This window comes from Danio rerio, chromosome 12, assembly GCF_049306965.1.
Source record: "Danio rerio strain Tuebingen ecotype United States chromosome 12, GRCz12tu, whole genome shotgun sequence".
NCBI classification, from domain to species: Eukaryota; Metazoa; Chordata; class Actinopteri; order Cypriniformes; family Danionidae; genus Danio; species Danio rerio.
The window spans coordinates 35,623,604-35,647,619 of record NC_133187.1 but is presented as its reverse complement, the minus strand read 5'-3'; the positions used below and the strand labels follow the sequence as shown (position 1 = coordinate 35,647,619).

Genomic DNA, 24,016 nt, shown 5'->3' with positions numbered 1-24,016 from the left:
AATGTGATCCAAATTGTGAGATTTGGGATGCGTTACACCGCTATTTTTTAGGGTCCCTCGACACGTTTTCATTGTGGTCTGTGCTATTTGCAGTGGATTTTTGTATTTGCATGTGTCGAGAGTATTTTCATGAATAACAATCTATAAATACAATCAAGAAAAAAGATGCAATTTAAAAAGTGTTTAATGGTTTTTTGAGTCTAACAGTATTCAAGTACAGTAACTGAATCATAAAAAGATAAAAATAATCATTGGTAAAGTTACAAATGGTACGGTGTGACTACTGCAAATGATCACAATGCGATATCAAAGCTGAAACAATATATATGCAGCCCTAGTGTGTGTGTATAAATATATATATATATATATATATATATATATATATATATATATATATATATATATATATATATATATATATATATATATACATACATATATACATATATATATACATATATATATATACATATATATATATATATATATATATATATATATATATATATATACATACACATATATATACATATATACATACATATATATATATATATATATATATATATATATATATATACAGTGCTCAGCATATATATAATTACACCCCTCACAAATCAGATCTTTTAAATTTATACTTTGAATAGGAAGTTAGACATTTTTGCATGTGTGCTTATACAATAGTTTTTGCAATATTTTGCTAGATTTTAATTGTATTATCTTTCAATTTCTTAAAATGTTTGGTGACAAATATTATTATAATAAAATTCTGTTTAAAAAAAATCTGTTTTGTTCAAATGCACCAAAATACATTGCCTATATTCACTGAGAAATGGAAAAAAATATTCATTTTCAAATGGGGTGTACTCAATTATGCTGAGCACTGTAAATATGAGTGCAAATGTGTGACTTTTGAGGGCATTTGTATTTCATAGAGTTGGTTCATACTACAAAAGTGCCATAGAATGCATTGATACATTGTTTAAACTTTTCTCTGATATCTGCAAAAATTCTACAGAAACATTTTGAAGCCAAGGAATTGGGCCTAGAACAGAAAGGTCTGATTTCACCTTATTTGGAAGGGTCATGAATATTAATGAGCTCTCTTTGGGGCTCTTTACACCTAGGCCCTTGATGTATAGTTCTGATTGGATCGCTATCCGTATGTGAAAAGACAGGTGTAAGTAAATGCTCTCTGCAACGCATTCGAGACTGATATAAATCACTGGACCGATCTACATGCATCTGCTTGTTGAAACCACAAATGCCAATTTTACTCCAACCAAAATGGAAAAAATAAACATGAGAGCGCACGTGTGATATAGGCTATATGATCATCAGATAAACAAGCGCAAATGCATAAGCTACAAAAGGCCACAGATGACAGATTGAGATGTTTTTGTTTTAATTATTTAGTTTCATTTCGTTTTTGACAGTGAATGACGAAATGAAATAGTTCAATTAAAATCAGAAACCAGATAGCTATCCAATCTGGGGAAAAAAAACAAAAAAACTAATTAACCAGGTGTAAACAAACCATATTGACTTTGTTTTACAATGCGGAAGTTCGCTCGTTTTTGCAATTGTATTAGAACTTTCGATTCAGTCGCCTATGGGAGAAATGACTAATAATAAATAAAGGAAAACAGTAAAACTGCTTCCTCTACAATTAAACATGTTCATGTAAATACATAAAAAAATTATATTATAATAAGAAAATATCAGTTTGCAACATCAAGCAGCATAACAAGCTGTTTTAAAAATCTTTGGAAGTGAATGAGCGAAAGTCTCGGGGCAAAAACATTCCAATGGCTGCCGTATGCTCATGTGAAGATAAGGTCAATATGGCTCATGTCTCTAATACTCGCAGTGTGATGTACTCTGAAATACAAATGAAGAAAATAGTCAAGTTTCAGTTATCAAAAACATTTGGATAAATCGAGTAGATGCCTTGACAAATTACAATAATTTCAAAAGAATTAAAATAAAGGTTCTTGTTGGCTATCTGTCCATAACTTCTCCTTAATTATGCGTTATAAATAAAATATAGACTAAATGAAAATTATACTCTACAGACAAAGATATATTTACAGTTGTATTTTGTGGATTAATGTATCTGAAATAAATACAAGGAATTAATTAAAAAGGAATTTATAACCTGTCTTTCCTGAATTTTGCATTCTGCCAACTTGCAAACAAGTGATATGAATCACAGGCAAGGTTTTATGTGAGGGATGGGTTAGCTCTAATCTAATAAAATAATATTTATAATACCAATTAGAAGTCAATTTAGATTTAAATTTGACCCCAAGCCCCAGATGGTTAAAATCACTGTCAAGTCATGATCGCACCCATACAGGGGTCTGAAACTGGCAGCTCTTCCAAATGACAGACACTATATAGTAAATGTTCAAAACAAAGGACATATTTTCTTATAAAATGGGTATTTGCACACAGTCTAATAGTAAAATAAAATTAGACTCGTTAGACTAGTGTATTTAAATAGATCTGTATACTTGCACAAGTTTAACAGTGATCGCCATCTTTTAAGATCCTCCATTCATTGGTGTATGGATGCAAACTTGTCACAGTTCTTAAAACTCTTCCGTTTTAAGTCAAAATAAGTTTGTATTTGAGAATCATGTCTGTTGACATGGTCCATCACAGTTACTGTATATGACAGAATCCAACGATTATCCATAAAACTCTGAAAACTAAAATAAGTAAAAAACAATTAGATCGTTTTATTAAATATGTAAGTGTGGCTCAATGTGGCATGCATATGTATTACACAAGCTACTGAAAATAAAGTCAAAACATCATTCTGAAGTGTCCTAAGTGTTACAGTCCAAAAACTTCCAAAAAGGATGTTTTCTTGCTGTCCTAGTTGCCAGTTCATAGTGAATATTGAGTTTTTATAGGCCAAATCAAGCCATTAAAGGGACATTTTTATTTAAAATAGAAAGTTCTAACTTTCCAGTATATTTATTTATTTATTTATTCCAGTATATTTATTAATTATTTGTTTAATTATACACCTTTATTTTTTTAAGTTAACCCAAAATTTAAACCTGTTTAGGATTTCCATTGCTGCTTATGATGGCAGTTGTAGCTTTTTAAATTTAATTTAAAAAAAAATAAATGCCCTTTGCTTGGATAGCTTGTCATACACATAGCCAAGAGTTTTGATCATCTATTATTGAGAGTTGCTTTGTTCCCTAATCGCAGTAGCTCAGATGTTTTCCTGATATTTGACACCATCCCTTAGAAAATCCCAGAGAATAGCTGTTTACGCCATTGGCCAAACAGCAAAAGAGAATTTCCAAACACCCAGAGAATTTACTAATTTAATTTCTTATATTAGTTGAACAGATCAATTCATTTAAGAACTGACAAAAAAAAAAAAAGTTATTCTAGATGTTTTAAAATTTTTCTCACTCACTATAGTATCCTACATACTAAAATAAACATCTTTATGAGAGCAAAGAGACAGACTTTTTTGAAAGTTTATGAAAGAAATATCTTCTGGAATTTCCTTGTAAGCATCTGTCAGAGTGTTTCTCCAGCTCTCTCATGTATCAACACCTTTTGTCACCCCTGCAGTGAAGCCTCTCACCTTTCCACCGTCTGTTCGGCAGCTGACGATATGAATGGCTGCATAAATATATGGTGTCCCGTCAAATATAAATTATTCACTAAAGCCTTTGAATGTCTATGGATGATTGTGTGGGTGTGTGTTCGTGCAAGAGAGACAGAGTAGGTGTTTGCGTCCAGTCAGGGGAGGAATCCATGGAGTGTTTAGGACTAGCAGAAATCCTCTCAAAACTCCCTCAATGCCTCGTATGCTCCTGAGAAGACAGGTAGGCCATTTGGTATTAAATGGAAATAAGCCTAGTTTGTAAGTTGTTTATGCTGGTTGTACATTTTCATGTGATTTTTGAGTCAACTCACATTTTAATTTAGTTTTTGAACATTTTGAAACAGAAATGCATATTGAATACTTGGAAGTGTCATGTTTAATACCTTAAATCAAGTATACTTGATCTGTCGGTATCTAAAGTCACATCTCTAATGGCATTATTGAGAGTGAAAAGCCTGAAACCTAGCCCTAATGGTGACTATTAGGTCAAGTTCACCTTGCACTGTAGTTGAAAGACATGACATAGGATCTCTACCCATGGCAGTTTAGGTTGCTGATAAGAATCAGTTTCACCTGTCCTGTACAAAGGTTCAAAATTAGTAAAAGTTTTGCTGAAAGAATAAATAGCATTTGTAACGATATTAAGATGTGAATACCTTCTTAATGCATGTTTTTGAAATCTTTTAATCTGTACAAATGTGTTAATACTTTTAGATCTTTAAAGAAATGTCCTGACATTGAGTCAAATTGAGACATCTTTGATCTAGAAACATGCCTCCAGCGAAATCACCCAACAGGGGCAGGGGAGGGAAACAGAAAGCAGTGACAGAAAAGACTGACAAAAAAGAACAACTACCAGCTCAAAAACGAGGAAAGAAGGAATCTCAAAATAATAATGAAAGTGGCAAAGGGGATAAATCTTCAAAGAAGGAAGAGATAGCAGGGAAAGGGAAGAACAAAAAGGATGGGAAGAAAACTGTGAAAGGTGAACAAACCGAGGAACCAGAGGAGGAAGAGACTGAGATGGAGACTTCTAGACAGAAAGCGAGAAAGCAAAATGGTAAAAACTTACCTATCAAGGTAAATAATGGCAATTTGGGTAAAGGGAGAGCTGGGAAAGTTGTCAAATCTAAACACGACCAGAAAGAAAAACAAACCAAAACTCCAGCAAAAGGCGGGAGAAGGAGGGGTGCTAAAGTGGTTGATACAGAAGAGGACGAATCTGAGAGCGAGAAAGCAGAGAGCTCGGAGAAGGAAAGTGATGAAGAATGCAAGGATGAGAAGAAGGAGGGGTCAGATGGTGTTGAGGACACTGCTGAGACTGACGCAAGTGCATTAAGTGCTCAAGAAGAGCAGTCAGATGTAGACAAAAAATCTGAAGTGGAGGAAGAAGAACAGAAGACAAGTGAAGGAGAGGGCAATTCGGATGTGCCTACTGAAAGTAAGAGCATAGAAGAACCTGTTAGCAGTGCAGAAGAAGTAGATTCACCGGAGGCATTGAGTGATAAAGGGGAGGTAAGCACTCCGGGAGAGACGACACGTTCAACAGCGAAAACAGCACCGCTAAATCTGTCAGTCCATCTCCAGGGACAAAAAAAGATGTTAAAATCCAAGATATTACAAAAGAAGGGGCCTTCGAAAGGAGAGGACCCTAAAGAACCCACTGTTTCTCCAAAAGCAGTTCAAATGAAAGCAATGGCTCTCTCCAAAGGTGGCGCCACCAAAGGTAAGTCTCAAATTCTACAGTTGGCAAGTAAAACGAAGGCTATGGTCAAGACAGAGGAGGCAGATCAACAGGAAGATAAAGAAGCAAACCCAACAAAAGGCCCTAAAGGGTTGTTGAACAAGCAATCTCGTATGCTGTTTTCAATGAAAGGCAAAGAAAAAGCTGATAAAAGCAAGAGTGTGAAAGAGAAACTTCCAAAAGACACTGAAGATGCTGTTGAAGAACTAAATCAAGATTTATCTGAGAATATAGTGGAAGACGAAGCTGAGCCCGAAGAAGAGATGCCCTCAAAGTCAACCGAGCGTTTAGTTGCCCGGAAAAGAGGCATGACAACATTGCGCCGTGTTTCAGGATGGATTCAGAAGAAGATACCAAAGAGCATACATGTTCGAAGAAAGCTATCAGCTGTCACCCAAGCAATCGGGGTCTCAAAATGGCTTCCTGCTTTGGCATTGAAGAAGAAGGGTAGTAGAGACAAGAAAAAGAAGAATCTCATCCGACATAAGATGCTTATGAAAATGTCAAGTAATGGAAAATCAAAGAAGGAAGAATCAACCTCAAAGGATTCCAAGAATGAAGAGGATACTACAGCTCATCCCCAGGGAGATTCCTCTAAGGACCCTTGTTCATCTCCACAAGATGCTGAGGAAAAGGCCAACCCAGGAGATGCCAAATATGCAATTGTGTTACCAAGGATGAACAAAATTGGCAAGGCAAAGGAAGCCACTGTTCTGTTGACTGGCACCAGCACAGGCAATGAAGGCACCACAGAGCGTAAACCACCAAAGCCAGGTGCTCGTCTGGTTCTTCCAGTAAAGCCAGACCTTAGCTTGCTAAAATCTGTAAAGAAAAGCGCTCAACTGAGGGGCAGTGGTCAAACTGACAGCCCCAAATCTCAAGGGATTGAGAGCCAAACAGAGGTGACAGCAGACACTAAAGAGCCAACATCAGGCATCAAAGAGGGTACAAGCATACTACAAGCCGCAAAGGGAAAACTTGGGGGATCGCAAGTAAACCTCACCAAGCTGCCCATGTCTAAACCTTTACTTAATGGTGTAAGTGCAGGACAGAACAAAGAAGTGGACAGGAATCTAAGGAAAGCAACGGTACCAGTAGAACCAGAGATATGGAGGGATGCAGGAATCAAACCTGCCTATGAGGAGGATGTGGACCGAGAGGTGGCAGAGCTGATGGGTGAGGGTCTTTTGCCCTCCCCGATGGAGATGCACTGGGCGCAGACTCAGCAGATGTGTGGGGATCCTCAAGACTGGCTACGCTCTGAGAACCTCCTGCCCCACCAAACAGTGGAGAAACTCACTAAATGGACAGTGTATCAAGATGATGAACATGCTCACATTATTCCAACCCATAATGGCAGAGGGCCATGGGAGTCTGAAGATCCGACGCAAAACATGCTAGAGGAGAGACTTAACAGCACACAGGTATGAAATATGCAGTAACTAAGGGTGCAACAAATTATTTTTACCAAATGATAGCTGCGTCCCAAATGGCACACTATACACAATGCACTTAAGCGCTATGTTCTTATGCACTTAAACACTCAACAGCATAATATATGAATGTAGAGTTATCTGAAATGGAATGCTAACATTTCTTTTACTTAGCGGAAATTCAAATTGTTTCCCTGATGATGTTTGACATTTGCCAAATTACTGAAATAAGTGACCAAACTATCAAATAATACCTTCCATGAGTGTAACTTCATTCACCATCGGGAGGCGCTATAATCACTCTCGTAGGAGAATTTTGTCGTCACATTCCAAAATAAATAATGTAATCCAAAATCAGTGCCCAAAAGCTCCGCCCCTTCCATTACGTGATCGAAGCAGCAGCTATTGAGTGCATGAAGTCTCCAACATTCCACACTTCCTTTTAACGGTTGAATGAGTGCATCATGCAGGTAATTAAAGTGCACTTATTATTTTTAGAGTTTTCAGTGTGAATGCACTACTTACACTATGAAAATGACGTAGATTAGTGCATAAGTATGTGATTTGGGATGCACCTGATGTTGATGTTTGACAGCAACAAAACATACACACTCATAACTTTGACGTTTTACGGCTTCAGCCAACAATATTCTTGACCATGCCTCTTTTACTTTTAGTTTGCTACAAGGGAATGATGTGCAAATAGAAAGTTCCACCCCCTACTCAATGTTATGTTACAGTTAGAATTACATCAACATAATGACATAAAATTCTCAGCAACTTCCGGTTCATGTGGACTTTAACAGGAACTCAACCATTGACTTACTAGACACACCCCTTACTGCTGATTGGCTGCAAATGTGTTGTGGCACTCATAATGGTCAAAAACGTTTTTCAGTATTTTTTTTCCCACCTTTAAAGGGCACCTATGATGAAAATCAACTTTTGTAAGCTGTTTGGACAGAACTGTGTGTATGTATAGTGTTACCACAGTCATATTGGGGTGATAAAAAGACAATAAGTGTCTTTTTTAAAATGACATGACGTTAAAATAGGATCAAAATCCATCCATTTTGAGACCAACCGCAATGTGACAGGAGTGTGGTTTAATAACATGTCTTCGTAGTAACGCATATAATCAATGTGTAACATTGATATCAACCAAGATGTGCTCAAAGCTACCAGGATTAAAAGATCTGTTTAGCTCGCTGTGATCATCAATCATCATCAAATGTAATCAAGAATCAGTTTTACAAGTTTAAAACGCTTTAAACAGTGCATGTTTTAAAAATGTATTTATTATTTTTATTTTATTGACACAGCTGCATGTCAGTACAATTATAAAAGAAGATGCTTCAATCCCTTTTTCTAGATGTTAAATCCGGTATATTTTGTACATTAACATAACGGATATCCATACAGCAGTGGATATTAACGTGTATCCTGTCACATTTGCCGTGCAATAACAGTGCAAAGTTAAACCTGCGTAACGTGTGTGTGCGTGAACTTTGTAACAACATTTTGTGTGACTCATAATTGCAGAAAGGTTTGAATTAACTCCACAACAAATTCATCAGATAATCATTGAGACAATATAGTATTTCAAACAAACGTTACGAGAGATCTGCTCCCTTCATGTCTGTCACTGTGCTGTTTATCTGAACCAACCGAGGTGGAGACTGAGGCACACTCTGACAGGCACTTGGGAACGATGGGTGGGGAAAACTAGCATTAAAAGCACTGACCACAAAAACAGCTACGGTGTGTTCAAAAAAAATATGTACATTATAAGGTATATTAAAAATAGATTGGTGTTTGGAGTTGAAACTTTACAGACACATTCTGGAGATACAAAGGCTTATCTTACATGTTGAAAAGGGGGTAAAATAGGTACACTTTAACATAATTCTTGTGAAGTTTGATTTAGCAAACTTTGATTTTTGATTCAGCAAAAAAGTCATCTGCAATGTTAGTTTGAATCCGAGGAGAAAGTCCTAGCTGGGAAAGAGTGTGGGTGTTATCCACGTCTGCCCTTCGGGGGCTGTCAGTGACAGCTCAGCTCTGCTTACTTTACTTTACTTTCTGCCCCAGGTAATGATGCCAGGAAGCAGCCAGGCTGTGGAGGTGGATGAGGTGGAAGATTTGGCACAGCTGGAGTGAGTCATCACAGCAATCACCTGATGTAAACGTCCTCATGTAGACATTACAACAAAAGCCACAGTTAAATGCTGATTATATGAACAAAGCTATTCGATTTTGAGCGTTGTTTAATTGCTTTTAACATTACATTAACCAAATGTCTATTTTTCCCCAGAGAGGTGTGTGAGAGTTCTGTTCTGCTAAATCTGAAGAAGCGATTTCATCGGGATTCTATTTATGTATGCATGACCTTTTCCAAATTATCAGATATTTCTTTACCTCACTCAGCTGTTTTGTTTTTTCTAACTGTTGTTAAAACATTTTAAAGGGTTAGTTCAACTAAAAAAAAATAATTCTGTTAATAATTACTTACTCTCATGTCATTCCAATCATTACCCCCCTTAGAACTTTGTTCATCATTGGAACACAAATTATTAAAACCCAAGACCTCTCTTGTTTTCCAAAGGGTGCAATGGTTCTAAGATGAGGATGTCCAGAAATAGAACAAGCAAATGTAATTTTTGCAATTTTTTGGTGCACAAAAATGTACTTGGTGCTTCGTATGATTCCAGTTGAACCATTGAGTCACAGTGAATGTTTTGGCAAAGTTCTTGGTTCCTTTTCTGGACTTTAAACATATAACAACTGTTAAAAAGCTTCAGAATATGAACAAAGGTGTTGTGGCATTAGAACAGCATGAGGGTGATTAATTAATATCATAATTTAGATTTTTGGGTGAACTAATCCTTTAGTAAATCCAACAGACATATATTGGCAATATGCTCCTGTCCATCAACCCCTTCAAGCCTATCAACATCTACACTGAAGAACTGAGGCAGCAATACCAGGGTAAAGAGAAGCACAATAATCCCCCGTGAGTGACTACAGATTATATTTTTGTATTGTTATTTAAAAAATATTAGCAGTGTCGTTAAAAGACATATGTTTTTGGCAGTCATATATATGCCATAGCAGATGCTGCCTTTTGCCAGTCTCAAACTACCACGCAGGAGCACTGCATTATCATAAGGTTAGAAGTATGTTACATATGCATTTGCAATGCATATATAATAACCATTGTCTATGACATTAAGGTAAAGTATTCCTATATTATACATTTGAATAAATGTAGATTCTCTCAACAGTGGACAAAGTGGATCAGGCAAGACAGAGGCCACCAAGCTTATTGTCCACTACCTGAGTTCCATGTATCAGGGTAGAAATGATAAATTGCGACAGGTAAATCAATTTGTCAAGCCATATGGAAGATTAGGTTTGAAATATGAAGACAGAATCTCATAACTCAAATGGATAATCTGCCCCTCATCAGCCAATGGAGGTTTTGCCTATTCTTGAGAGCTTTGGTAATGCCAAAACAATACTGAACAATAACTCCAGCCGATTTGGAAAGTACCTACACATCCACATACTCCAGTAAGTACCATTGCATGTTGTTAATTTGATTTCAGCTGTGGTGTGATCAAGAAATGATCTTCTGTTGATTTTTTTTTTCAGGGGCGTTGTTGTCGGGACGTCGTTGTCGAAATATCTTCTTGAAAAATCGAGAATCGTCTTTCAGGTTAGATGTTTATTTATAAGCTGGCACTTTAGTGAATCTTAAAAGAACCCTCCACCTTTATGGAAATACACACATTTACCTTTTTTTTTTAATCAGCTGATCTGATGGAAGAACTTTTAGCTTTCAGCTTAGCATAAATCATTGAATTGGATTAGACCAGAGGTGCCCAAACTCGGTCCTGGAGGGCCCGTGTCCTGCAAAGTTTAGTTCCAACCCCAATTAGACACACCTGAACCAGCTAATCAAGCTCTTTCTACGTATACTAGTAACTTTTAGCAGGTGTATTGAAGAAAGTTGGAGCTAAACTATGCAGAACACCGGCCCTCCAGGACCGAGTTTGGGCTAGACCCCTGGATTAGACTTTTAACATCTCACTTAATAAATGTAAAAAACCCAGTAGGCACAAAACGCTATAAGAGGTTATTATTATAATTCAACAGCCAGGAACAAAGAACACACTTCACACTACACATATGATACATGTTACATATTAGAAAATTCAACTAAGAAAAACAACATATAGTAAACTTATATGAAAATTACGGTTGTGGTACCTTTGTAATACATACTTATTTATCGTAATTTTAAATGTCATCAGAGATTATCCCATTTTCTATGTACTTCTCCCCCAGCATACACTCGTACGATGCAATTTCAATCTTATTAATTCACTCTTTTATTTCTGGCACTCTGGGACACTTCCAATTACATAGGATCGTCTCACCAGCTGTAATGCATCCAATTTTGAGAAGAATATAATACTTTTTTACCTATATTAGGTATCACTAGTTTGTCACTCAAAAGGCTTAACCGTGGCTCTCACAGCCTAGCCACTCCTTATATCATAAGACGTCAATGTTAGGTTAGATTTATCTTGTGATGTCGGGTGACCAAAATTCTGTGTCTAGCCAGCATCTAAGAACAACATTATTTTGATGTCCAATAATGATATCAAATGACAGTGATATTTGGTTGATTTTTGGTTGTGTTGGGAAGTGACCAAAATCCAACGTCATATTAATGTCAAATACTAACATTTATTCACCAGGCAACTAAAAGTGAACATTTGATAGATGTCATAGAGGTAACATCCACAAAATGTCAAGCTGTAACATCATTAGACATTGATTTTTGTTGGAAAGTAACCAAAATCCTACCTCTGTCCAATCTTAGACACTGACAACATCGAGGTACAATGTCAATCTGATATCATGTTGATGTCCTGTGCCTGCTGGAAAGAGTTTGGATCATTTTCATTGTGTACTAAGACCAACGGAAAATGAAAAATCTACTAGGTAGATATGGCTAGGAACTATACTCTTATTCTGATGTAATAATCAGGGAATTTACTGTTGTATTATGGCTGCAGATGGCAAAATGATATTATGTAGCACATGAAAATAGTCCTCAGCTAGATAACAGCACTGCAAAATATCATTGCGCTTGTTGCAAAATTAGAATATAGTTCCTAGATATATCGTCCTAAAAAAATAGCAATTTTTCATTTCCTATCAGTCTTATGCCTCATTCAGACTAGTGGCGACTTTGTAGCTGCCTGTCGCTCTGGGTGGCGACCTGCTGCAAACACAGGTCTGTGTAGGTATATACAGCAATAATACAACCGGCCTCTAGCTGAGAGAGGATCACGTGAGCTCCATTGGTGCTCCTATTGGCTGTCGCTCAAGAAAGTTGCTCTATATTTGCATAAAGTTAAAGGATTCTCAAGTTTGTCGCGTAGCTCGACAAGCCCACCTGGTTGTTAACAGTCACTGTCACTCACTTAGACCGAGGTCGCCGGAAGTCGTACACTCTCTATTGAAATAAAGTCACTTGACGCTTTGTCGCTGCGAGTCGCCTGTAGTGTGCAATTAGGCTTTGGTACACTATGTAGCTACAGAGGAGTCAAGCAGTAAGTAATAAAATTGTCAAACCAATTTTTTTATTTTAAGTGAGATGCTAATGGTCTAATCCGATTCAATGATCTATGCTAAGCTAAGCTAAAAGTGCTCCAGAACCGGAAATAAGCTAAATTGTTTAAAAAATGGTGAAACTCAACTCTAGGGGAGTTATAAATAAGCCCATTTCCCCCAAAAAAGTGGAGTGTTCCTTTAAACTAATTAAATAAAATGTTATGATGTTCCTTTAGGCTAAAGAAGAAAGAAACTATCATGTGTTTTATGAGCTGTTGGCCGGGATGAATGAGTGGGACAAGCAAGACCTTTACCTGCAAGGAGCTGAAACTTACTTCTACCTCAACCAGGTAAAACATAAGCCCATAAGTTGCCTTAATATGTGTCTGATATTTCTAAAATTTTAATGCCTTTTTAAGGGCAGGGCGTGTGAGCTGCTAGGTAAATATGATAAGCAAGACTTCATACTCTTGGTCCACTGCTTGGAGACAATTGGTTTACATGCAGATCAGCTTGCAACAATCTGGGCCGTTCTGTCATCAATCCTGCAGCTGGGCAACATTTGCTTCAGCTCTTATGAGGTACTGATGTCTGGATTATCCCATTCAAAGACAGCTTCAGCTTGTAGGATCCTATTTGAAAAACTGTGTCTGTTTGTCTCCTTGCAATATTAGAGTGAATCATTTGAGGTTGCCCGTATTTTTAGTGAAGCTGAAGCTCGGAGAGTGGGTAACCTCCTTCAAGTGTCTGCCGAGGCCCTACAGACGGTCATTACACACCGGGTGACTGTGAGCAAGTTGCAAGCACTCTCAAACAAATGCACATTCACCTTTTCACATGCTTGTTGAATTAAAGGGATATTCCTGGTTCAGTATAGTTAACGAGCCCCTATTTCGCATAATAAATCTGCGCTTATTGGTCTAATGGCCCATTCTGTTGTAATTGGTCAACTGGTCAACAGTAATTGGTCAACTGTTGGTCAACAGCACTAGACAGAGAGAAACGCCCACCACGGCTATGAAGTAGCACACAGAGTATGTAAGACTGAGCCCAATGCAGGAATGCAATAAAGTAATGCAGTTAAACACCAGCATATACTGTACTCTTTACAATGACACACATTCAGTATTAATTCACAGTAGCAAAAGCATTTTGAAAATTGACTGCATGTGTATGAACAGTTGATAATAGCCATTGTAAATGGCAGAGGATCGCGAGTTCAGAAACGCATTTAAATTGGTAAAGGAAGAAGTACGCATCATGTTTTCAACGTGGTTTTGGATGCAATATGTGAATAGCTCCATAAAGATTTCATCTGAAAGATAACGTACAAGCACTGACCTATAATTGATACATGATTACAAGCAGCGCGGGGAGATATCAACTTATATCTCACAATTAAACTCATATTTTGCAAACTACACAAAACGAGGCAACAATTTTAATTACACTTACATGTTATGATCCGGAGGGAGAAGAAACTGGTGCAACTGCATTGTAAAAGTTGCTGACAAAGTCCCTATCATAGTCTGACAAAGTCCCATAGTCTCTGCTGCTCCTTCAATAGCAAACGGCTGACGAATCCCGCATTGCAGCGTAGGTTATTGTATCAAAAATCTGAAAAATGACAGGAACAAACACAGCTCAAGGTTGGCTATACTGTAGTATTGTTGTGAAAATGAACTTTAACCCGCAGCTTTATTTCCCGCAGCAAAATCTGTTAGTGATCATCATCTTCATGTCTGTAGTGTCTGAAGTGAAAGGCACGTTCATTTTACCGGAACCGGCATTTCATATTTGGTGATGTACTGTATCAATGTTGACGCATTCAAGCACAAGATCTGAACCAAACACAATTCATTTATTCGACTCTGAGTCGGTTCACTTCCAAATTTAATTCTCAGCTGGTTGTTTCCATTCACTTAGTGCTCTGTTACACGCTGCATAGACGGTCATTTTCAAAAACCCATAATAGGGGCTCTTTAAGCTCAATTAACAGCATTCTTAGTGTAATATTGATGATAATTTCTGCTTGTCTGTCATTTTCTGATGAAAAAGCAAACTGGTGTGTCTGGTTGAGACACAGTTAAATGCAAATTATTAAAGTAATTATATTCACTGTATTACTAATGTAAACACAACGCTACACAATACATATTTGCTGCTTTGACACGATCTACATTGCAAAAAAATGCTGTAGAAATAAAGATGAATTAAATATCAACATGGTTTTAGTGAGTTAAAATTACTTATTTAAAAAGTTGTAGTCTAATTAGGTCTAATTTTACAATATTGTTGCTGGCTAAAACATATAAAGAGCTGCAAAATTGACAGCTTTACAATTAAAAAACACAGTTAAACGTAACCCTTTGCAGCTTAAATTGTCTATAATGATCACAAATATATTAATCGATCAATAAATGTAAAACAAAATAGCTTTTTAAAAATATTTTCTGGAGAATTGAAGGCTGGTACAGTCTGTGTTAATATTCACCTTTTGTCATTTTTAAATGAAGTAATAATATTGATGACAACACAATAGTACTGAAGTAAAAACCTGGGTATGTGGTTAAATAAATATATATATATATTTTAACCCAGAATATTCCTTTAACACAAGCAGTGTAGCCAAAAAAACTTGTTTTTTTCTGTCTTACCGCAGGAAACAACTTATGATAGGATCTACTGCCCTCTATCTGTGGAAAGTGCCATTGAATCCAGGTTATCCAAATGTTTGAAACTTCATCAGAATCGTGTTGTATTTGAGAAATTCTGACAGATTGCTCTTGATTTAGAGATGCGATTGCCAAGACGCTGTACTCTGTGCTGTTTGACTGGCTGCTTGAACGCATCAATGAGTGGCTGATCCCCACAGAGATGGACAGCACCGTTGGCATTGTGGATATTTATGGCTTTGAGGTATCCTGTTCGTCATAACATAAGTGAAAGTTTTACTATCAGATTCTCTGTCTTTTTAATTTGTATTTATTTAATTAACATTTAGAGCTAAAGCATATACAGTATGTGCACATTGGCACTGAATTTACCATCTGTTAAATACATAGAGAAAGCCCCCTGAGTGGTGTGTGGGCAAGAACTGAACAAATGTGTGTTACAGGACCTGTGTGTGAACAGTTTTGAGCAGCTGTGCATAAACTTTGCCAATGAGCAGCTGCAGCAGTTTGTGAACAGAGCCCTGGTGGCACAAGAGCAGGTCAGTGTTTGTCATCAGTGATAATTCTCACATTTTGTTCATTAAAAATATTTGGTATATATATTTACCTGTTAGCCTAAAAATAGAAAATCCATATAAATATTTTTAGTCGTGTACTTAAAAAACAAAACAGCAGTGTTTACACAAATAGTTTATTATTAGTTTATTTGATCACACCACTTTGCTTTTGCTTATAGCAATTTCTTTTAAATAGTTATAATGCTTATGTGTTTAGAATGTGTTTTAATGATTATAATAGTGTTTATGTATATAATTTATTTTGATTTTGTGTTAAGCCTCCTGCTCCTGTGGACACTTGTAGAAATTTAGCAAGTCTGCTAAAACACTTAAACAAATGCATTTGGTTGTGCAATTGTGATGTCCATGACAAAATAAATAAATAAAAATTTTATAATAATAATATATAATAATATACTGTGTGTGTGTGTCTGTCTGTCTGTCTGTCTGTCTGTCTGTCTGTCTGTCTGTCTGTCTGTCTGTCTGTCTGTCTGTCTGTCACATTCTTAAAAAATTCCACTATGAATTTATAGTGTCTTCACACAGGTGAATGGACTTGACATGCCACCTGTGGAAACACACTTTACTCTACTCTCTCTCTCTCCATAAAAAAAACACTCCCCCTTACTGTAGTACCTAATTCTACGTCCAGACACAACCGGCAAACACACTTTACCACTTTAATTATTGCCTCTTCTTGTTTAATTGCTGAAGGTCTTCTCAAGTTGTAAGTCGCTTTGGACAAAATACTAAGTTTTTGCCAAATGACTAAATGTAGATGTTTAAACTAAATAGTTTACCAAAATATTTAAATTCTGTCATCATTTAATGACACTCTAACTGTTCGAAATATATTAGATTTTTTTTCCTCTGATGAAAAGAAACAAAGATTTTTTTTTAAATAAATAAATAAAAGCTAAAAACTTCCATAGTATTTTTCAGAGTATTATCCTACTTTTGAAGTCAACAGCTATTGGTATTCAACATTTTTCAAAATATCATCTTTTTTGTTTTTTGTTTTCATTGGAAAAGAGAAATACACTACCTGACAAAAGTCTTGTTGCCTATCCAAGTTTTAGGAACAACAAATAATAACTTGACATCTAGTTGATAGTTTGGTATCAGAAGTGACTTATATGAAAGGCAAAGTCCTCTAGATTACACTTATTTTAGCAAAATAAAATATGATCATGCCTTGATTTTTAATTATGTAATTAGGACAGTAAGGTCTGACTTTGCATTCGACAAAAGTCTCGACACTTAACATAAATTATGTAAAGTATAGAACATAAAGTCATGGTGCAGTGGAATTGTTTTTATTTTTATTGTGAATGACTCCCATGAGCTTGGAGGACTGCATCCATACATCTCTGCAAGGACTCAAATAACTTATCAATAAAGTCATCTGCAATAGCAAAGAAAGCGTTCTTGTAGGACTCCCAAAGTTCATCAAGATTCTTTGAATTCATCTTCAGTGCCTCCTCCATTTTACCCCAGACATGCTCAATAATGTTCATATATGGTGACTGGGCTGGCCAATCCTGGAGCACCTTGACCTGCTTTGTTTTTAGGAACTTTGATGTGTAGGCTGAAGTATGTGAAGGAGCGCTATCCTGCTGAAGAATTTGCCCTCTCCTGTGGTTTGTAATGTAACAGGCAGCACAAATGTCTTGATACCTCAGGCTGTTGATGTTGCCATTCACTCTGCAGATCTCTCGCACACCCCCATAGTCGACGTAACCCCAAACCATGATTTGTCCAAACTTGACTGATTTCTGTGATAATCCTGAACTCCATGCGGGTTCTAATATGTCTTCTGCAGTTTTTGTGATGATTAGGATGCAGTTCAACAGATGATTCATCAGAATTACCTACCTTCTGCCACTTTTCCAATCAACTTGAAGTCAAGTTATGATTTGCTGCTCCTAAAACTGGGATTGACGACAAGACTTTTTTCAGGTGGTGTAAATAAAAAGGTTAAAATCACACGAGTGAGAGTAAATGGTGTGTAAATTTTGTTTTTAGGTGGACTGTTCTTTTAAGTTATTACAGCCCAAAATAGGGCTTTGCAGGTAAGACTGGAAATAATGAGTACTATAGGGGATTGAAATGGTTGGCTGTGTGTGTGTTTATGTTAGGAGGAATACAGTGCAGAGCACATCCAGTGGTACCCTATAGTTCTGGAAGACTCTAATGGCTGTCTGGATCTCATCTCAGCACGACCGTACGGCATCCTGCGCATCCTGGATGACCAGACTTCCCTTCCTCAAGTAATTGCACTTCACAGCTTTGTGCTAGAGATATTTCAGTCAAGTGTTAATCTGTCAATATACTTGTGTACGGTCTTAAAGAATGCAAATTTCCTCACAATTGACTCAAGTGGATATAATTTTCTTTCTATTAAACACAAATGTAAAAATTCTGAAGTATGTTAAAAAAGCAGCCATTGATCTATAGTAGTAGGAACAAAACACTATTGAAGTCAATAGCAGCTCTTGTTCAGCATCCTTCCAGTATAATGTCTTTTATGTTTAACACTAGAAAGAAACTCAAACAGAAGTGGAGGGTGAGTAAATGATAACAGATAGAATTATCATTCTTGTTTGAACTACTACACTGCAAAAATAGTTTTTGTCTTGTTTGTAGTCCACATGTCTAAAAATTCTATATCAATAAGTATTTTCTTAATAAATATAATATATTGTCTTGTTTTCAAGAATGAAATATGAAAATGAATTAAATTGTTCATTAAAACAAGCAAAATAATCTGTTTTTCACTTGGAAGTTTATATTACTTACCAATTAGCAGATTATTCAGCTCAGTTTTAAGGAAAATCTCACTTAATTTTAACATATTATTTCTGAATACAAGACAATATTTTTGCTCACCTAGAAAAAGCTTCTTGATTTAAACATTTTTGGATAATTGGACTAAAAACCAGACAAAAAAAAACTCTTAAGTAAGAAAAACTTGATACAGAAAAGCAGATGGCTATTAAGTCATAGGTCTCAAACTCAATTCCTGGAGGGCCGCAGCTCTGCACATCCTAATCAAACACAGCTGATCCAACTAATCAAGTTGTTCAAGACTACTAGAGACTATTAAGCAGGTGTGAGCTGGAAGTGGTTGAAGCTAAACTGTGCAGGGCTATGGCTCTCCAGGAATAGAGTGAGACAACTGCCAAGTATATATTTTTAATATTTGGTCCATGGTTGTTCAAAAAAGTCAGCTATCATCAATTTAAGAGTAAACAAAAACATACAGGGAACACAAAATTAATACCTGCAGCTCCATAGGATGCATTAGCTATGTTTCCATCCAAAAATGTAAATTAAATTTATGTGGAAAACTGTAATATCACATAAAGACATGCGAATAAAGCAGCGTTTCCATCCAAGTAGTCAAAGAGAATAAAACTGTAATTTCTTCATTATCTGGCGCCAAATATCAACAGTAAAAATGGAATTTGCTGCAGTAGGAGAAGCTGCTTAAATCTTTTCTTATTTAAATAATGACTTTCACCTCAGAAGACGATGCCGACACGCAGTGAACATGCGGTGGCGTTTGAAGCCATGAGACGCAGAGCACAGATGCTCTTGACAATTCTGGAGGTCGTTATTAATATAATATCACTAATACTGAAATGGTGAAGGTGTTTTAGAATGACCAAAACAATATTCCAGATGTTTTACAATGTGCTCAGCCTACTGGTTTGTTTATTCACATCATATGATCTCTTATCACATCATATACTCTTATTAAAATCACATGACCTTTTTTAATGCGCATACAGGAATTTGTTTACTCAGTTATGCGCATATTTTTTTATGCGCATTTTTACAATTTATGCACATCTTTTGGTTTTTATAAACCCAAATTTTATGCGCATATTCAAAATGCGCATACAATAGGTGGATGGAAATGTAGCTATTGAGTCCTTAAAAAGTGAATAGTTGTACTCACAAAAAAAAAAAAACAACAAACAATATTATTTACAACATTATTATTCAAATCACAGCCTCCTCAAACATGATCATTAAAGTGTGTAGCACAACATTTGTCATATAATGACATTATGCAAATAACAAAGGTTTTATTTTACAACTTCCAGGATTAAAACAAATACAATTTTGAAGAATGATACAACACACACTTTCATTAATGCACGCCAGTGCTGGGAGTCATGTACATTTATTTTATGTTGCATGTCTTTTTTCGACTCTGAAAGTGCTGGTACTCATTAATTTGCAATCACCAAGACCACCGTTTTAGCTAAAAACCTTCTTAACTGTTCTGCTGAAGAATAAAAAAATCCCCTAATTCTTGGATGGATACCCCTTTAAGGCCACAAATAGGCTTGTTAAACAAAACTATTACTATACCTTTATCACTTTAGATAAAGTTTATCGAAACAAACAATATCTTTATCATAAGCGTGTACTTGAGCTCAGTTTAGTTATTGTTGTGTGTCCCTAATGTTATATTTTAAATATTCTAAAAACCTTAACTATACACCAAAATGACCTAGTGTTGATTCAAATGCTAATTATTTATACAACAATGTATTCATGGGTTGTCTTTGTCTGTGGTTCTCTCTTTTGTTTGTCTCTCTCTCTCTCTCTCTCTCTCTCTCTCTCTCTCTCTTTATTGTCCCAGGCTACAGACCACACATTCTTGCAGAAATGTCACTATCACCATGGCAACTGTCCCTACTACACCAAGCCTAAAATTCCTCTGCCAGTGTTCACAATATATCACTATGCCGGGGCTGTCACGTACCAGGCAAGTCTGATTTGAGCGTGCACAATTTTTTATTGTAATTCAAGCCACGTGGGGCGACTCACTCAAGGGTCAATGAATATTCTCAGGCATATTTGAAACAAGAACCATTTGATGACAAATTAATTGGCTCTCTTCATTGATCACAGTGAACCACAAAATAATAGTTACTTTAGATATTTTTACTACTTTATGCTTCAGTCTTAGCTTTTGCCATCAAAAGTTTTTTTTAAACCAATAAAGTAAAATTAATTAAGTTATTTTAGATATTCTAATAAGTAAAGCCAAAAATAAGCGTTTTTTTTATTCTTACATAAATATACGTTTAGCTACAGTAAATAATGATGAACTGCTTTAATTTGCTTTTGCCATTTATGTTCTGGCTTTGACCCATATATTAACTGAAGCATATAAACAATGCATTAATATCATTTAATAAAGATGTTCTGTCTTTAACCCGTATATTCAGTAGAGCAGAACATAAGTATGTGATTATTTTTTTAAATAATATATTAATATTATATTAGTCATATATTCACAGAAATAACATTTATAAGTCTGTTTTATTATAATTTAGTATGATTATTATATACTACATAGATATACACTTACCGGACACTTTATTAGGTACACCTTACTAGTACTTTTGCCTTCAGAACTGTCTTAATCCTTCGAGACATAGATTAAACAAGGTGCTGGAAATTTTCCTCAGAGAGTTTGGTCCGTATTGACATGACAGCATCACGCAGTTGCTGCAGTCGGCTGTACATCCATGATGCGAATCTTTCATTCCACCACATCCCAAATGTGCTCTATTGGATTGTGATCTGGTGACTGTGGAGGCCATTTGAGTACAGTGAACTCATTGTCATGTTCAAGAAACCAGTCTGAGATGATTTGCGCTTTATGACATAGCGTGTTATCCTGCTGGAAGTAGCCATCAGAAGATGGGTACACTGTGGTCATAAAGGGATGGACATGGTCAGCAACAATACTCTGGTGGCGTTAATATGATGCTCAATTAGTACTAATGGGCCCAAAGTGTGCCAAGAAAACATCCCCCACACCATTACACCAACATCACCAGCTTGAACCATTGATACAAGGCAGGATGGATCCATGCTTTCATGTTGTTGACAATATATTCTGACCCTATCATCTGAATGTTGCAGCAGAAATTGACTCATCAGACCAGGCAACATTTTTCCAATCTTCTGGTATCCTATATTGTTGAGTCTGTGCGAATTGTGGCTTCAGTTTCCTGTTCTTGGCTGACAGGAGCAACACTCTGTGTGGTCTTTTGCTGCTGTAGCCTCAAGGTTGGATGTGTTGTGCGTTCAGAAATGCTCTTCTGCATACCTTGGTTGTAACAAGTGCTTATTTGAGTAATTGTTGCCCTTCTATCAGCTGGCCATTCCATTGTGACTTCTGGCATCAACAAGGTATTTGCGCCCACATAACTGCCTCTCACTGGATATTTTCTCTTTTTCTGACCATTCTCTGTAAACCCTAGAGATGGTTGTGCGTGTAACTCCCTGTAGATCAGCAGTTTCTGAAATACTCAAACTAGGCCATCTGGCACCAACAATTATGCCAGGTTTGAACTGCAGCAGACCATGTCTACATGCCTAAATGCATTGAGTTGCTGCCATGTCATTGGCTGATTAGAAATTTGCGTTAATGAGCAGTTAGACAGGTGTGCCTAATAAAGTAGCTGTTGAGCGTGTATATATATATATATATATATTTGGTAGTTTTAAGGCATTGATATGTAGACACTGAGGTGTTTCGAGTATTTTATTGTGCTGCTGTGTGGTTGCTAATGTACATTTTAGTAGTTGCTAAGGTACACTAGATAAGTGGTAAGTTTTAACCTTTTACAAAAAAATCAGATTCCTGTTACTAATATATTTGTAGCAATATTTATAATTGTAATTTTTTCCTCACTAGGTTCACAACTTTCTAAACAAAAATCACGACCAGTTTCGCCCTGAAGTATTAGAGCTCTTTGCCCGCAGTCGCTTACAGGTAAATCGATGCTCACTTCACACACAAACACACACTGTCCTCACTGATTTGCGATGTGTCAAGATTGCAGAGAAACACAATAATGTGTCCACTATTAATTATTCATGAGCGTTTCAATAAACCCAAACAAAACAAAAGAGTCAGCAACAACCTATATCATTTATGCAAGCTTTAGGTCTCATTAAGATTTAAAGGGTCAATGTTTGGTAACGAAAACCTGTACTGGGTAATACGAGTGTGTCTTCTTGTTCGTGTAGATGGTGTCGGGTCTCTTCCGAAAGGTTCAGGAGCGTTACATCCAGCAGAAGGAGCTGGGAAGAGCAAGAGGTCACAGGAACCAGATGTCAACCGTCGCTGCTAACTTTCAGCAGTCGCTTACAGAGCTCACCACCCGTTTAGAGAGGTCAACTAATGTCATAATTATTTAATTTATAGCATTTGGCATCTCTAATTGAATATTTCGGTACTCTGCAAAAGTCTTAGGTTACCTTTGCTGTTTTAGTCAGGGTATAATGACATTATATATTAATTTTCATTCTCTTTATTAAAATACAACCAGAAAATAAAGGTTCTAGTTGGGTTTTGGGTGTCTGATTAATTTTTTAAAACAAATTAATAAAAAATACTGGAGTTTCTGGTACACTACCTGACAAAAGTATTGTCGCCTATCAAAGTTTTAGGAGCAACAAATAATAACTTGACATCTAGATGATCATTTGGTATCAGAAATGGCAAAGAAAGAGTTATTGCAGGACTCCCATCAAGATTCTTTGGGTTCATCTTCAATTCCTCCTCCATCTTACCTCAGATATGCTCTATAATGTTCTTGACTGGTGACTGGGCTGGCCAATCCTGGAGCACCTTGACCTTCTTTGCTTTCAGGAACTTTGATGTGGAGGCTAAAGTATTACAGGAGCACTATCCTACTAAAGAATTTGCCCTTTCCTTTGGTTCGGCATCAGAAATGACTTAATACTTCAGGCTGTAGATGTTGCTATCCACTCTGCAGATCTCCCACACTTCCCCATACTGAATGCAACTCTAAACCATGATTTTTCTTTCACCAAACTTGACTGATTTCTGTGAGAATCTTGGGTCCATGTGGGTTCCAATAGGTCTTCTGCAGTATTTGTGATCTACTTTCTGCCACTTTTCCAAATGATAAACAAGAAGATCAAGTGGAAAATGAAACAAAGACAGTCATGAAGTGGCCTCCCTAGAGTCCAGACCTAAATATTATATACAGTATTTATAGGGACTGTAATAGGCAGAATAAGATTCAACTGGAGAGAAAATGAAAGAAAGAACAAAGAAGTCATGTTAAACACACTTTTGAGGCTAGTCTTTTGATTCTAAAAGTAATTTAGTTCTTAATATTTTGTACACATTTTCCTGATTTTCTCTGTGTATATTAAAGGTATAGTTCACCCAGAGTTAATGACCCTGCACTTGCTCTATACCTTTTAGATGGATCAATTTGTGAAAAGTCTTAGGCTCCCAAAGTTGGTGGCACAGTACTGTATAGTGATCC

General features: G+C 36.4%; 1 protein-coding gene across 2 annotated transcripts in view; it reads left to right on the top strand.

Annotated features, from left to right (window-relative positions):
• myo15b (myosin XVB) overlaps positions 1 to 24,016 on the top strand; it is a 77,295-nt gene that overhangs the window by 1,795 nt on the left and 51,484 nt on the right. Inside the window, exons 2-20 of one of the 2 annotated variants that reach the window (XM_073918663.1) lie at positions 3,752 to 3,860; positions 4,355 to 6,808; positions 8,909 to 8,973; positions 9,132 to 9,195; positions 9,721 to 9,830; positions 9,912 to 9,986; positions 10,102 to 10,195; positions 10,287 to 10,390; positions 10,472 to 10,535; positions 12,682 to 12,795; positions 12,865 to 13,026; positions 13,120 to 13,233; positions 15,108 to 15,166; positions 15,241 to 15,364; positions 15,564 to 15,659; positions 17,816 to 17,947; positions 20,335 to 20,460; positions 22,408 to 22,485; positions 22,743 to 22,888. In XM_073918663.1, the coding sequence (XP_073774764.1) occupies positions 4,412 to 6,808; positions 8,909 to 8,973; positions 9,132 to 9,195; positions 9,721 to 9,830; positions 9,912 to 9,986; positions 10,102 to 10,195; positions 10,287 to 10,390; positions 10,472 to 10,535; positions 12,682 to 12,795; positions 12,865 to 13,026; positions 13,120 to 13,233; positions 15,108 to 15,166; positions 15,241 to 15,364; positions 15,564 to 15,659; positions 17,816 to 17,947; positions 20,335 to 20,460; positions 22,408 to 22,485; positions 22,743 to 22,888 (4,124 nt within the window). In that variant the 5' untranslated portion in view covers positions 3,752 to 3,860; positions 4,355 to 4,411. Of the gene's footprint in view, positions 1 to 3,751; positions 3,861 to 4,354; positions 6,809 to 8,908; positions 9,000 to 9,131; positions 9,196 to 9,720; positions 9,831 to 9,911; positions 9,987 to 10,101; positions 10,196 to 10,286; positions 10,391 to 10,471; positions 10,536 to 12,681; positions 12,796 to 12,864; positions 13,027 to 13,119; positions 13,234 to 15,107; positions 15,167 to 15,240; positions 15,365 to 15,563; positions 15,660 to 17,815; positions 17,948 to 20,334; positions 20,461 to 22,407; positions 22,486 to 22,742; positions 22,889 to 24,016 lie in introns of those variants that run through there. The other variant, XM_068218688.2, reaches the window with a different exon arrangement.